We start from the raw sequence: 14,984 nt of genomic DNA, 5'->3' as shown, positions 1-14,984 counted from the left end.
GAAATTGTTAAACACCAAAGCAGTTCAGAAACAGAAAAACCTTCCTTCTAATTACTTTGCCATATACAGTAAGGAAATCAGTACTGTAAATAATTTACTGATTGTATCATTTGCCTAAAGGCTAAAATACAACTGAAGATTCCCTCAAGCCTTGCAATGTAGAAAAATGAGTATCAATGACTGCACATAACCTATGAACTACAGGCTAAACATGCAGCTGAAGATTCCCTAATGCTTTAAAAACATACTCAAACACTCACTAGCTCACCAGAAGAAAAGTCCATGGAATGGGAGCCCAGGCATGTAACAATCTCAACAGACCTTTATTGTGAGTATTAGAATGCAGTCAACATTATTGCTATTATAAAAAACAAATCACAGAAGAAAGTATTTTGCTTCTCTCATAGAAGATTTAATCATAGTGCAGTGCTGCCTCTCCCAGTGTTTAGTGACAATACACTGACACACGTGGCTACAGCTGAACAGAGGAGGCTTGGCCAGTTTTCAGGAAAGGAAGACTGCTGTTTGAAGCAAACAGCAATTGAACTAGCTTAGCTATCCAGCCCATGGAGTAAGGGAAGGGAACTTCTGTCCTGAATGATTTTTCATGCTAGTTCATTTTCTCCATGTGGTATCCAATTTTTCATTTGGGTTGTTCAGGGTGGTGCAGAATGGCTGCCAAATGCACAATCTGCACTCTGTGCAGTGTATTTTCACCATTATTACATGCTCTGTACTTGTTTTCCATATACAAACCAATATACACATAGTGTATAATATTTATTGCTAAAGACAGACCCCCACACCCAGCACCCAGGATGTTACAAAATATAACAGAAACCATTACTGAAGCATTTCAAACAGCCTCTGCAAAATCCTCACCTAAAGACATATGCAATCAGTACAACAGAAAAAAATTGTGAACTAATAAAATGTGAGAATAACAATGGGCATTTCAAAAGTGATTAAGCTTCTGACTTTAATAAGCACTCCAAAATTAAGGTGCATATACTGAAACATTTTTAAGCAGTAGAGCAAAAACCTATAGTTCCAGTGTTCTGAACCATCCTGCTTGCAAATAAATGGCATCATTGCCCACACCCCCTTAACACACCAGCACCTCCACAGAGCTACTAATAGGGCAAGGCAGCTGGGATGGCCTGACTGCTCTTTTGGCTGTGAAGCCCCTGCCTGCAGAGTCCTGCCCACCCTCTGTTTGTTGATTTTTACATCAAGCTCCAGTTCAGTTCAGGATCTGTTTTGTGCCTTTTATAGTTCCAGTGAAGAAAAATGGTTACTATTTTCCTTCAAATACAAAGGAAAAATAGTGTGGTTTACAACATCAAAATACTTTCACAATTTTACTGTAATGTTTGAATGACTGACTCCTTTGCATCCCAACCCTCAGTTTGGCAAGGAGTGCTGGAGCCCAACAGTGCCAGAGGGGTTTTGCTGTAATATTAATTCAATTATTATTAATTCAATAATAATAATTAGTTAAGTTAGAAGGCAGATGGGAGTAGAGGGAGATCACCACTTGCACAAGACAGAAGAGGCTTACTTAAGGGACCTGGAGATTTTGATTTTGGTGCACACACTCCAACTGTACAGAAGTCCCAGCGCACTCTGGAGGCTGTGGACAGAAGAGCTGAAGAGACCTTTCCCCATGACTGCTTCCCACAGCAGCCAGGAATAACTGGGCATGAGAACAGAGGAATGAAACCCTCCAGGCACCACAGAAACCAGAGTGCAGAAAGCTGAAGAATGAAAGGAGAAACAGATGCATGCTGCAGAACGAACAGATGAGCACATGTAGAAGCTCAGAGACAAAATTAAGAGAGACAGGTGGCTATCAGCCATACAAGATACCTGCACCCAGGGAAGAACAGTTTCAATTCTTTGCTACCCAGCAAATACAGGAAATCTATCAGAAAATTGCAAGCCATCTTCTTTGTCTATTTGAAAGAAAACGACAGGCTTCTACCACTGTAAACCACTCCACAGCTGAACAAAGACCTATGCATCTAAGGCCAGAATGTCCAAAATATGGGCACTATTCAACCTACAGCTACCCAAGGAAAGGGTTAACAGGAAGCATCTTCCAACCCATCCCGTGATATCACCTGAAGTATGTCCATTTTGTAACCAGAATGTGGGAGCTCCATCATATCATACCAGACCACAGCACCAACACTACACTTCATTTATGACTGCAGTATTGCTGTCCTGCTGCCATCACTGCAACTGAAACACAGAATTCCTGATGTAGATGCCTTCGGTATGGTAACAAGTAGGAGCAGGCTTTGAAGTTGAATCACCCTGATACCTCCATTAAAAGAACAAGCAAACAAACAAAAAACCCTAACTAACCCTCAGACAAAAAGCTGGGCATTCAAAGGCTCCAAAAGCTTGCCATTTAGCCCTGTGATATCACAAGAGGCTTCTGTAAAATGGCATTTCCCTTTTGTCTACTACTATTTATAACTCCTATTCAGTGAAAGAAGGCTGCAAATTTAAACATTTTGCCTTTCTGTGCACATATATCAAACAGTCCTTACACTGCCATATACTATTTTTTCCTCAGAGGGTCTGTCCCCTCCATCAAACAATGCAATCACAATTCACACCCCAATAAATGATGTTGCAAATAGACTGAGTGTACATCCCTGGCTTCTTTAGAGAGGAAGTAGGAAGACAGATGGAAAATTATGCCTACAGGAATAAGATTCTCTCAATAAGGCCAACTAGGAAGAAATACTGGTAAGAGCCAGATCACACTGGGGTTGACTGGCACACAAGCAAAGCAATCAACTGTACGTTACATTCTGTGCAAAACACTTAGCATTTTTATGGCACTTGACTTGTGTTTAAAAGAAAAACCTCAAAAGCATCCCAAACCTTTGAATACTTGAGAAACTGGGGTCAGAAACTAATGTCCACATGTTACAGACCAGCACCACGACTTGAGAAAGCAAATTCAGACAAGTTTGTGAAACATTCGAGCAGTACATGATGTATCATACAGAGCATGGTCCGTACGGACACCGAGATTGTATTTCTTAGAAGATATGAATGCTTGCAGGAATTTTTATAATACATGACTACACAATGAACATTAAAAAAATACTGAACAGATTGTTTTTGTAAGCACAGTCCATCCTGAACAAGGCAGGATCTTGGGGGTAAAATTACTATTCGTGTAAATTAAGAGGCCATTACACATACAAACAGAAGACACATTAAAGCTGCAAGGGCAACTTCAACTTTGACCTTCGGATTTCCTTTTCAGGATACCATTCCTCCATCTCTTTAGTAAGAATAAAACCTTTATCCTCCCCCCTGAACTCTCCAAGTCCACTTTCACCTTCAGTAACATTTACAATTATATTACATCACACGCATGCACACACATTGCATAATATTGCTACAGTGTATGCTGTATAAATTCTGTAAATACACTCCACTTTGTTTCAAAGTAATTCATCTGGATTTACACTTCTCTTATACAGTACACACAGTACCACATTCAAGGATATGCAGCAAGTGAATAGTCTATAAAAAAAGTCTCACATATCCAAAAGCAAGTAGGTCACTCAGCTATTCATGTTTGAAGCAGTTATTTAAGCATCAACTTAGAGTATTTATTAACAGTTGCTATAAAACGTCAACAACTCCTCAGCTCTTATGTTCTTTCTGCATTATGGAGTTGCCAACCATTCCATAATTCCATGTTATCACGCAGCTCTGGGATGTCTCCTACAAGCTTGATGTGGGAAGACTTTAAATAGCAACCACTCTGTAACAGGAGTTTACATTTTGCTTTGGCCATCAGGAGTGATAACTCACTTCAGGTATGACAGACAGCGAGGAAAGGTCAGGGTAGGTTTACTTTAGCTATGAACCAGCCACGCCGCTTTCTTTCTCAATAATGGTTTTATCATGAAAGTTCAATGCACTGGTTGCAAAGTCTTTCCCAGATAATCCATCTTTGGCACATTTTTCAGTTGTATGCATCCTTAAAAGGCATTCCAAGATTTTTTTGATGGTCTGTACATAGTAACAATCACTTCTTTTTTACATTTGTATGCAGATCAGGAAGAAAAGTGGAAAATGTAGAGTATACAGAATAGTTTTAATAAACAGTTTTACATACAGTACCTTACATATAGAACAGTGTGTTTGCAAATTTAAATAATTTTTGAATGTACAGTGGCTTGTACTCTTATCAAAAGGTAAATTCAAGTTTACTGTCTATCGGTTCTAAAATGCATTTATACAGATAACTAGAACTGATAAACAGATGTGAGGCATAAAATGTTCAAGTATCTTAATGTCCTCAGTTAAATAGCCTCCTTTTAACAGTCATATTTTACAAATTTCAAAACCTGTACATACATTATTTTCAATTTTAGAAACTGCTTGTTAAAAGGTAACATGAACCACCAGTTCTTGTAGTCTATTGTAATAAAACTAGACATGTGTAGAGAGAAATGTGCATGGTAAGTATATGTGTACATGTGCATCTATACACATATACATACACACAGAGAGACGTAGATGTAGCACTGGGTACAGCGGAAACTTATCAGCACAGGAAAAGTCTTGGGCTCAAAATCCAACAAGAGCAAACAGAGCAAGTAGGTTGCCTTTGGTTTCATGACATTTTGCTCACTGAAGCTGAAAAAATTTATAAAAACAACTTTGATAAGGTATCTTGTGATTTTTTTCCTCTAGTGGTTTAGAATATTCACAGCCTCAGACAGTTTTGCTGCTCTTGTCATTCCACATCTGCACGGAGGATGGTGAAGTTTTCAGAGGGCCAACACCAGAATAGAGCTACCCAGGACAAAAATTGTACCTTGATTCCTGAATACTGCTATAAAACATAAAAAAATATAAACTAGATACAATTTTCGATGGATTGCTGGCACTGAGTAGGACTTTGGAAAAAACCTTCACGTAAATCGTAATCAAACTCTCATCCCAGTGATTTTAATAATATTTGGCACATCTGACCACTATTTGCCACTTCTGTTTAAAAGGAGCCTAGGGGTGCTGTTCTAGGGATTTCTATTTAAAAAAATATTTTAAAAGGGAGACCATGACAAGTAATTTTTTTCAAAAATCAAAGCTAGCATGTTTGTTTTCCTGAACATTCATAACAGACAGAAATAACCTAAAAAACCTTCCTTGCAGAGAAGATACAGCTCTATCTGTATCTACCTTTTACTAGCAAGATAAAGAGGATTGCATTGTTAGTCAGCTGAACTCTGCTACTTTAGAAATGTTGCCAAGGTTTCAAAATAGTAGCAATACTCTTCACAGAGTTTTTGTTTGTTGCATTTTCTTGTATCTGGGGATTTACTTGTTTAACATGTAAAAATACCGAGAAATTGACATTTCTCAGTATATTATATATAATTTTGAAGGCTGGACATTGAATATTCATATTCTCAATAAAACATTCCTGACTCTAAACTTCCTCTCTTCTTTCTAAAGCTTCAGGCTATTAATGTAATCAGCAAAGAACCAGATAAATGCTCAGCTTTTTGCTGTCTTCCTGTCAGTCTTGTGGCTAATAAGAAAATTCACTGTAAAGAAGCTATTTTTACTTTATTCTTCCTTTTGTCATACAGAGCAAAGTGTTGCTATTTGCTGTACTTTTCCCATGTCAACTAAGAGCTGTTTGATACGTCGTTTGAGCTGAGGCAATCTTGCCAGAGGATCTGGTGGTTCCAGTTCTCCAGTGAAATCAAGCCAGCTTTCTAAAACTACAGAAGGAAAAGGAAGAAGTTGATTAGAGTAAGTCTTTGAGAAACAGTTTCCATAAAAATTAAACTTTTCTTTCTTACTTTGTGTTTCATAAAAAGGGAAAATACACTGAGGCTGTGATTTTTATTCAACAGAAGAAATTTTGTTAGGGAAACACCAACTAATTCCGTATTTCTCTTGAACAATCCAACCTTCTGATTTGATTGTTGCTATAAAAAGGTACCTGGGAGTAAATTATACCCTTGGCTCACAATTTACCCTCTACACACATAAAAGCAACTTCAGTTCATGGTCTTCTCTGACAGTTCTGGAACAGAAAATGCAACCCTAAAACACAAGGCTTCCTTCTGCCACTTCCACAAGCTCCTGTGGACAATGTCCAGATTACAGAATGGTTCTCCAGTCTTCAACAAACATTTTCATTTCTCTGCTTGCAGAAACAGAGAAGGTAAAAGATCAACCCTGTTAGTTTAGAAACTGCCTAGGAAAAGCAGGGATACTGGAAGTAAAACTGCAAATAGAAATAAGATAATTTTATTTGTTAAAAGATTAATTAAGGACTCCTATGACTAGACTATAAGCTCCCTCAATTACTAGTTTCCATGACTGGCAAGTCATAGACACCTATGTGCTACAATATTCTCGTACACTGTAATTTCATTCAAGTTTTCTCATGAAGACTGAATTGTCTTCATGAAACCACTTGCTTACTAATACATTAAAAAAAAAGTTGAAGGCACAATAAACACTGTTTTCCCCCCTAAATATTGTCAATTACTAGAACAATCAGGCAAAAATCGCTGCAGGCGAAAAGCCATCAACTTTATGATCCATACCTGGACAAAGAGTAGACAAGTTATCTAAGCTTTTTGAAGTCTGAGCCTGAGCTCAGGGGGTTTGTGTGCTTGAGCTACTTTATTGGGCATTGAAAACTTGTGGAAGAGGGCAGGGAGATCAAGGGTACAAGCTCTGCTTATAATTCTGGGACCCAAATTTGAACAGAATACTTAAAAATCCATCCTCAGTGCCTCAGGTCACTTTGAATACATTAGTCATGAGAGATGCTGCTACAGGTATATTAACAAGTAATCTGGCAATGCAGTTACCATCAACTTCTTTTTCAATCAGGTCCATTCTGCTGGTGACTTCATTTTGTACATTCTCTATATGGGTGAGGAGATTTAGCTGCCATTGAAGATGTGTGTCCACTTGTTCTTCTGAGCCTTTTCTTTCATTACAAACAAACACAGTGTTTCCTTCACCAGAATTCTTCATAGGAGCAACGGAAAGAAAAAAATTGCCATTTAAGATTGTTTTTTGCTTTGTTTTAATTTCTGGTGTTGATTTCAACATTTGAGTCACATGATAAACTCTGCTGGTTTAGAACTGTACTTCTGTATATATGACAAAAAGCATATTCAAAAAGCCACATACTATGACACATCAATAGACTAAAGCAAACAAAATGCAAATTCCACATAAATAAGCATTTATATCTTTTGCCTCATTTCCCTAACACTGAAGTTTATCAGCTCAAATACTATGTTTAATGTAGTTAATACAGATTGTACTTCTGTGCCCTTTTTATATAAATAGCAAGTTAAACCATAAAGTGCTGAATTGCACAGGTCTACTGCCACTAAAAACACGCAAAATCCTAAGGTTTGTTTCCAAGGAAAACTCCCTACAATGCAGTAGTACCTAAGATGTCAACAGTCACTGTTTTACACAAAGAAGTCAGACATCTTATTTCACAGAATCCCAGAATGGGTCAGGTTGGAAGGGACCACAGTGAGTCACCCAGTCCAACCTCCATGCTCAAGCAGGGTCATCCCAGAGCACATGGCATAGGATTGCATCCATATAGTTCTGGAGCATCTCCAGTGCAGGAGAGACTCCACAACCTCTCTGGGCAATCTGTTCTGTTTGCTGATTAAGGCAAAAAACTTCTCTTCCTAGCTGTTATGACTCCACCTACTTTCCAAGCACAAGTCTGGGACAGAATTGAACAGGTTTGGAGACAGTTACAGTAACACGCAGAGTTATGCAAACACAGGATCTTTGGAGGAAGATTGACTTCTTTGAAATAATCAGTACTTTCACAGCAAGCCAGAGATAATAAACAAGCTCCTAATCTTTCCACGTTTGATGTTTCAGCTATTGAATGGAAGTAGACCAGATTTAATGTGTTAAAATGCTCAGCATCTCCAGCAATTAGCAGAATTAACAGCTTCCAATTTATATCCACTATGACTTTATATCCAACGAAGTTCTTTCACTATTGAAGATTCTATTTTAAGTACTAGAATGCCAGATACACGTGCTCACACAGTGTCAGTTCATGCCAAATGCCAGAGCAAAGAGTGACTTTAATTGTATTAATACACTTCTCTGAAGAGCTTAAGCTAATTTTCCACACCACATAAAAAAGAAATGGTGTTAGGTCTGTTATTAAAATATTTCTTTCTCCAGTCAAGCACGGGAAGAGTGAGAAGAGAGGTAAAGAAGAAAATAGGAACTGATGGATTTTAAGTTACTACTTAAGCCAAAAAATCCAACTTTCATTTTAAGCTTAAAATCAATTAAAAAAAAACAACCAAACAAATAAAACTCTTAGTGACCTGAGGGCAGCTTTATTAGCAAGTCAGACAGGATAAGCATTGTTAATACTCATAATGTTCATTACAGGAGTTAAAATTATGTATCAGAGATAAATTTCATTTGAAAGGTATGAGAGTTTTGATGCTTTTATGATATTAAAAATTTCTCTTCTCTGAAGACATCAGGTTTACTTCCACAGTGTTTTCATTATTCAAACTGTTGTTAATCTAATGAAAAATATTTCCAATATAAATAAGAAATGCTCTATTCCAATTTTCAGACCCTCTCTAAAACCACAGGAATACCATTTTTCCCTCACTGTATAGGGAACCGAGTCCATAATTCTAAAACCAAAATCGTCTTTCAGCCTGCTTCAGTAAGTTAGAGAAAATTTAAAGCTAAATAACTTAATATCTAAATAACATCATAAATGTGGGTTTTTTTCTTCTAATGCTCTCTATATTTATTCAAATGGCTAGTAAATGCTTCTTGAAAAAAATCACAAAATCCAGGTTCTCCTCTAAGCTATGGGATCAACATAGGCCATCAGGGAGTGATGGCAGAAGAAGAATGCAGGATACAGCTTGTGGACAAGAAATAACAGGAGGTTCAGGTGGGGAAGGCTTGTGCTTTCAGAAGCAAAACCAAGGAAACTAAATACAATTTAAAAGACAATGCATAGCCCAAAAAGGGACTTGGTAACAGTCAATCCAAACAGTGTTCGTAAGAGAAAAGGAAGTAGGTAACAGAACTGCAGATTAGGGTAAGATAAAACAGCATGGAAAACCAGAATACTGGAGTGCTAGAAAGGAAAATTCAAAGCCTCAATCAAACTTTGACAAGGAGAGGAGAAAGGGCACCTTACAGAGAAGTCAGATAATTTAAAAATGGTCCTTCAATGTCAATTTTAAGGGGAGTGCAAACAGGTTCATGGAGAAATCAAAGAGAGCTCTTCCATGCCTATCATGTTTAGGCAGAAGGCCTTATTTTAGTATCAAGGCTGACTAATGGCAAGGTGACTAAGGTGTCCCCAAAGGAAAGAACACTCTTAAGCCAAGAAGAGATCTGTTTGGGACAGTATCAGAGAGCACCTAGCTTTTTAGATATATGCTTGAATCTCTGAAGGAAATACAAGTTTTGTTTCACTGCTCATCCGTATTTTCCTTTCATTCTAAATGTCTTTATACTATTTTTACTATTTACAATGACAATTTAAACTGCTGTTGGAAGGCAAGTGTATTTGACACTGCTGCATGTCTCCTTACTATAAACCTGAATATAGTCGTGCAATTTAGCATACAAACAGGTATTTTTAACTAGAATGAGCCAAAAATTCCCCATTCAGATTAGACAGCTTACATGCCACATTTAGAATGAAAATTAAAAAGAAAAAAGATGTATCATACTCATTTCTTCCACACCAGAAACTGTATGTCAAAAGAGGGATGAGTTGGACGATTTACCCTCACACGGTATTGTAGAAAACAGAAAGGTTTGGCTCTCTTTGGTTTTTGCTCAGAGAGCTCTTCACTAAAACCAGATTTACAAGTTTCAGACCTTTTCCACCAAACAATGGATTCAAACCATTAATGTAAAAATGAGAAAGACGTTTAAACAGCAAAATATAATCCTGACTAAAAATGTTTCATTAGAAGAAATATGCAATATAGAAGACTGAAAAGCAATTGCCCATGAGGTGAAATTAGTTGGTCAGTAAATCATTACTTGTGGATGGCATTCTAGGTAGTGTTGCTATTAAAAGAAGAACACAGTACAATAATAAACATTATTAAAAAAACTTTGGTTTAACAAACAACAAAAAAAACCCTAACATGTCGATAACTGAACCCAGAGAAAAAGGGAAACCTGTCCCATTTTCCTCACCTTGCAAAAACCATGTAAGCTGTTCCAAGACCCTGCATTTTAAGAATAGGGTTCTTTTCTCTCAAAACATTAGACTGAGAACAAAGTTTTAGCATAGGCAATACTTTAACCATACTCTGTGTTTCATATACCAGCTGAAATGAACATACTTCACCTGGAAGTATTTCAGTGACCCAACTTTGCTTCCCATAATTTCTGCTGATTTATTTGATAGAATATGTTGACTGACAGCAATAAACTTTCTAAAATACCTGTACATGCTTCAGTTTTATCAGATTGAACATACTTTTCCAAATAAAGTTTCCCAGATGAAGAATGATACTTACCTGCTCATTCATGCCACCATCTTTAAAAGAATACTGTAAACAGTTTTTATTCTCTGTGTGATATTCCTGATCTTCCTCAAAGCTACTTGTATCTTCATCATCTGAGCTCACAGGGTCAGTGACTGCTTTGTAGTCTTGACTAAAACTCTGTGGTTTTTGGTAACTGTGCTCACTTGTGATATATGTTTCTTCCATCTTCTGGGGTATACTGGGTGGCTCTTTATGGTTTTGACTATGACATGTCCTTTCAGCTGGATTAACAGCATCCTGCAAAGTCACTAATTTTTTCTCTACCCCAACAGTTCTTTGTTCTTGTTCTTTTCTCATCCCTGAATAAGCCCAGAGATGAAGGTCTGGGTGATGCTTATTTCTGCAATGAAGGGGAGGAAAAAAAAGCAAGTTATAGAGAACACCATTAAGAGCACTGAACTATCTAGCATCCTATTCTCCTAGATCTTAGCTACTGATAAGCACCATTATCAAACATGAAATATTCCTAGGTCATTCATCAATTTAAGATAAATCTAGAATGTCCCTTTAACACAAAATTTACCAAAAAAAAATCACCAGTCCCAACAGACCATATCTGTTTGGGTGCTGAACACCTAACTCCCACTGAAACTGAGGGTACTCCACATCTTGCACTTGAATTATTTAAAATGTTATACAAGAAAGAACTTCAGTGTGAGAGAAAAATGCATAAGGAATAATGCTAGTCTCTGCCACCTGAACATATAAAGCTGGAAAATAAACCCTGGACTGATACTTACTTCAGTATCCCAATCTTCAGCTGCAATCCATGCAGTATTTCAGTTACCCCATATACATCTGCCAGTAGGTGGTGTGTTGACACGATCTTTTTGGCATTAAGATGAGAGTAGTTCTCTTTCAAAAACGATAATCCACACATGTGTCCATTGTTTAACCAGTCCTTGTCATAGAGATATTTGGCACTCCACCTCTGTCCTGGGGTAAGCAATAAACAAATTGAGGGCCATCTAAAGCCACAGCAGAGTTATATTTACAACTAGAGTGCCACAATTATGTGCTGTACTTGCCTAAGTATCTCCTAACATCAATGAAAGGATGACTCAAGAGCTTGCTATTAACATATTAAAATTTAGTTTTTGTGGATTAAGAGGAAAATCTTAAAACTTATGAGAACAAAAATAAGCCTGAAACCTCAAGACCCCTCTAAATGGCATTTGAAATTAACGCCTAATCACCTTTGCAATCAAACTACATGATATTAAGATCTGTGTTGTTATCAAAATAACCACCAAAAAAAAAAGCCTAAGTTACCAAGAGAAATGCTAGAGAGAGCATTTTATATGGACATATCCAAAACACCAGTTTGTTTCTAAACGACAAATGTTTTGCTTCAATACTGAATTCAATATCTATTTATTAGAAGCCAGGAAAAAGCTTCAGGAAAAGCAGATATTTCAAAGTTATCTGACAGCAGAGCTCTTACACTCTCCTTTTGAGGTGCCTTTCACCAGACTTCTAGAGAGGGTATTGATGTATGTGGGCCTCAGGTTTTCCCTCCTATAGGTAACAGTCTTAACCCAACCAGCAGGAATGAGTATTTAGCTAATGCTTCTACAGTAGCTAAATAACTACTAAAAATCCCAGACAAATAATAAAAAAAAAAACATAACAAAACAAAAACCAAAAAAGCCCACCCAAAACTAGAAATGCATAATGCTAATTATTGCAATGTTATTGTTTACAACAAGGAACCCAGATGGACTGATGGCAGTATCTTACACTTGATTTCAAATCATACTATCATCAAATACAGAACAAAGAACAGGTTGATGGAAGCCCTTCATACCTTTCAGGAGAATACCCTGTCTATCTCCTTTTTGCCCATTATCCCAATACACTTTAAAATACTGACATTGAGAATGACTTTTTTCTCCTGACATAGAAAGAAAAGAAGTAATGGTTAGGAAGGGAGAGAAGATAAAAATTAGGGACACAGACTCTGCATAGCAGGGGAAAACGAAGTACCTAATACAGTGCAGGGAAAGAACACAAGACAAATTAGCTGGGTTTAGTAAGAAAAAGCTGGGCTGCTCAAAGAGACACCACACAGAACTATCAGACAAGACTCTCTACCACCAGTTTCGATTCACACTGGGGCATACGGAACCAGCTCTATTTTCCTAATATTTTGTTTCAAAAATAGCTCATGAAAACTCTGCAAACAATTTTTGTATTTCACTTCTTAAATTTAGAAGGAAAATAAATTTGAGGTTGTAGTCTCATTGCCCTTTTGAAACAGCTGGAGTGATGGGTATTTCACCAGAAGACAGGTATGTGCATTTGTATCAATTGTCTAAAGAAAATACAAAAAAACTTTCAAATTCTTTAGTTTTTCTCCAAGTAACTGTTAAGAAAAATGTGTTTATCGCAGAATGATTTTTAAACCAACATCTTCCTAATCAAATTTATTCAGTTTAAAAGTAAATAGAGTTCTCCTAGTTCTTACAAATTTAACATAACGATCTGAAGTTCAACATATGCTGTTTGTGCACTATTGTTTACTGTAAGATGTGCTAGATTCTTCTGTATTTAAATATTCAGTTCCACGCTTTTACACAGCTCTGGGCAAATGTAAACATTTAAAATTGCAATTACTATGAAATGCCATCCACAGCATATTTGAGTGTACTGTGGTACTGAGTCCTTTTCCTCTAAGAAAATATTCAAATGAACAAATGTGATTCCAAGTACTGGCAAAACAGATCCCTGAACAAAAATGATTTCTTTAGAAAGACTTTCCAGACTATACCAACATAAAAAAGTGCTAAGGTTTGGGAGGAATTAAGTTTCAACAAGTAAAACAATGGTAACTGAGTTTATGGGTAAGATTTAGCACAGCTGACCATGATGTTACTAACACAAAAGTAAGTTTCTGCTCAGAGCCAAACTTAGAATCACTTGCCCCAAAGAAGCTTTACAAGTAACACAGAACAGACAAAGCTTGAACAATTTAAGCAAATTCATAACATATCTGCTCCAAAATCCCAAGAAGGGCTGAAGATAAAGGTGTTTTATCCATACCTGGTGGATCTCTGCAGATGTAACAGATGTACTGCTCTGGAATGCTGTCCTCCAACAGTCCCATGCATACACTGTGCTGCCAACACAAGCATTCTTCACACTGACATCAGAAAAAAACAACAAAAGCAAAAACTAAAACTGAGACAAGCAGATGCAAAAACTCAGAAGCTACTTCTTGTATCATCAAAATCCAGAGAACAGCAGTTTCATTTAAATAGCTGGTTTGAGCAAGATTATTTTAGTTGGGCAATTTGTGCTTGGGTAGACAAAGACATCAAGCTAAAAAAAAGAGCTCTAGATCTGAAAGTTACCTCAACCACAAACTCCAGACTGGATAAAAAAAAAAAAAAGAAACTGAAGATGTATTATTTAATAGAATTTTATTACAACATTCAGTATTTTAGCACCTACATATTTAGTACTGAAACATAAGACAGGAGTATAATATTATAGTAAAGTAGAAAGATAATGTAATACATTACAGCATAACAGTGAAAAGTAGAAAACTCTTCAGTTTAATTATTTATATTTACAAAGCATCTCTCCAGTGCGCTAGAAAGATGTGCTTTTAATATCGCACCAATGGAAAATCTAAAAGAAAAAGAAAATGAAGAGAAAATGAAAGAGGAGAAACAAGAGAATAGGAGAGCAAAATAGAAGTGGTAAGACATGAGAGCCTAGAAACAGCAAACTGGTTGCTCTCAGTGAGACAAGCATGAAGAGGAAAAATCAGGCCATTAAACTTCAAAAACAGGCAGGAAACTACCTCTTAAAAAGATACTTCCCTTTCTCAACTCTGTGCTTGCCAGTTTTAAATACCTGTTGGCTCACTGCTGAAAATCTCCCCTCTTTGCTCTGACATGCCTTTGAGCATCAACCTGTTTAAAACACCAAAGCCACCTTTCCTCCTGTCACTAAAGCTACAATATCCTCTCGTGTCTCCAAAGACTGCCACACCAGTCCATTTTTCCACATCGTTACCACAGCTGAACTCCTGCTCAGTTCCTCCAACACAGCACTGCAATTCAACCTGCTCCCAGAGAGATCCTGTGTACTTCCATTGCCAGGGCTCTGTCAGTTCCAGAAGAGTTAAGTCCACTAACACATGACAGCCCTACTTGTTTCCTTTAAATCTTGACTAAAAGCCTCCATACTGTCAACAGGAACTGTATCACAGTAATAGTTGAATACAAACCTGTTTTTTGAATGGGGGTAAAAAACACAGGAAGTTCATGACCTTTTTAAATTATTGGCAACTGAACTCTTCCTTACTGCTTTCTGCATCTGATTTATTCACTGCATTATAAACTCCTTGACAAAAAAGACTTG

At 37.1% G+C, this 14,984-nt stretch overlaps 1 protein-coding gene across 8 annotated transcripts in view; it reads right to left on the bottom strand.

Annotated features, from left to right (window-relative positions):
* Positions 1–304: 304 nt before the first annotated feature.
* Positions 305–14,984, bottom strand: part of PHF20L1 (PHD finger protein 20 like 1) — a 56,602-nt gene continuing 41,922 nt past the window's right edge. For all 8 annotated transcript variants that reach the window (XM_069005503.1, XM_069005506.1, XM_069005508.1 and 5 more), the window contains 5 exons: positions 13,656–13,755; positions 11,354–11,549; positions 10,584–10,953; positions 6,879–7,041; positions 305–5,771 (listed from right to left, as the gene is read on the bottom strand). In XM_069005503.1, coding sequence (XP_068861604.1) covers positions 5,629–5,771; positions 6,879–7,041; positions 10,584–10,953; positions 11,354–11,549; positions 13,656–13,755 — 972 coding nt within the window. In that variant the 3' untranslated portion in view covers positions 305–5,628. The remainder of the gene's footprint in view (positions 5,772–6,878; positions 7,042–10,583; positions 10,954–11,353; positions 11,550–13,655; positions 13,756–14,984) is intronic.

The sequence above is a fragment of the Aphelocoma coerulescens genome, chromosome 2, assembly GCF_041296385.1.
Source record: "Aphelocoma coerulescens isolate FSJ_1873_10779 chromosome 2, UR_Acoe_1.0, whole genome shotgun sequence".
Taxonomy (NCBI): Eukaryota; Metazoa; Chordata; class Aves; order Passeriformes; family Corvidae; genus Aphelocoma; species Aphelocoma coerulescens.
Note: the sequence above shows the minus strand (reverse complement) of the source record. Positions and strands in the feature narration are given on the sequence as shown.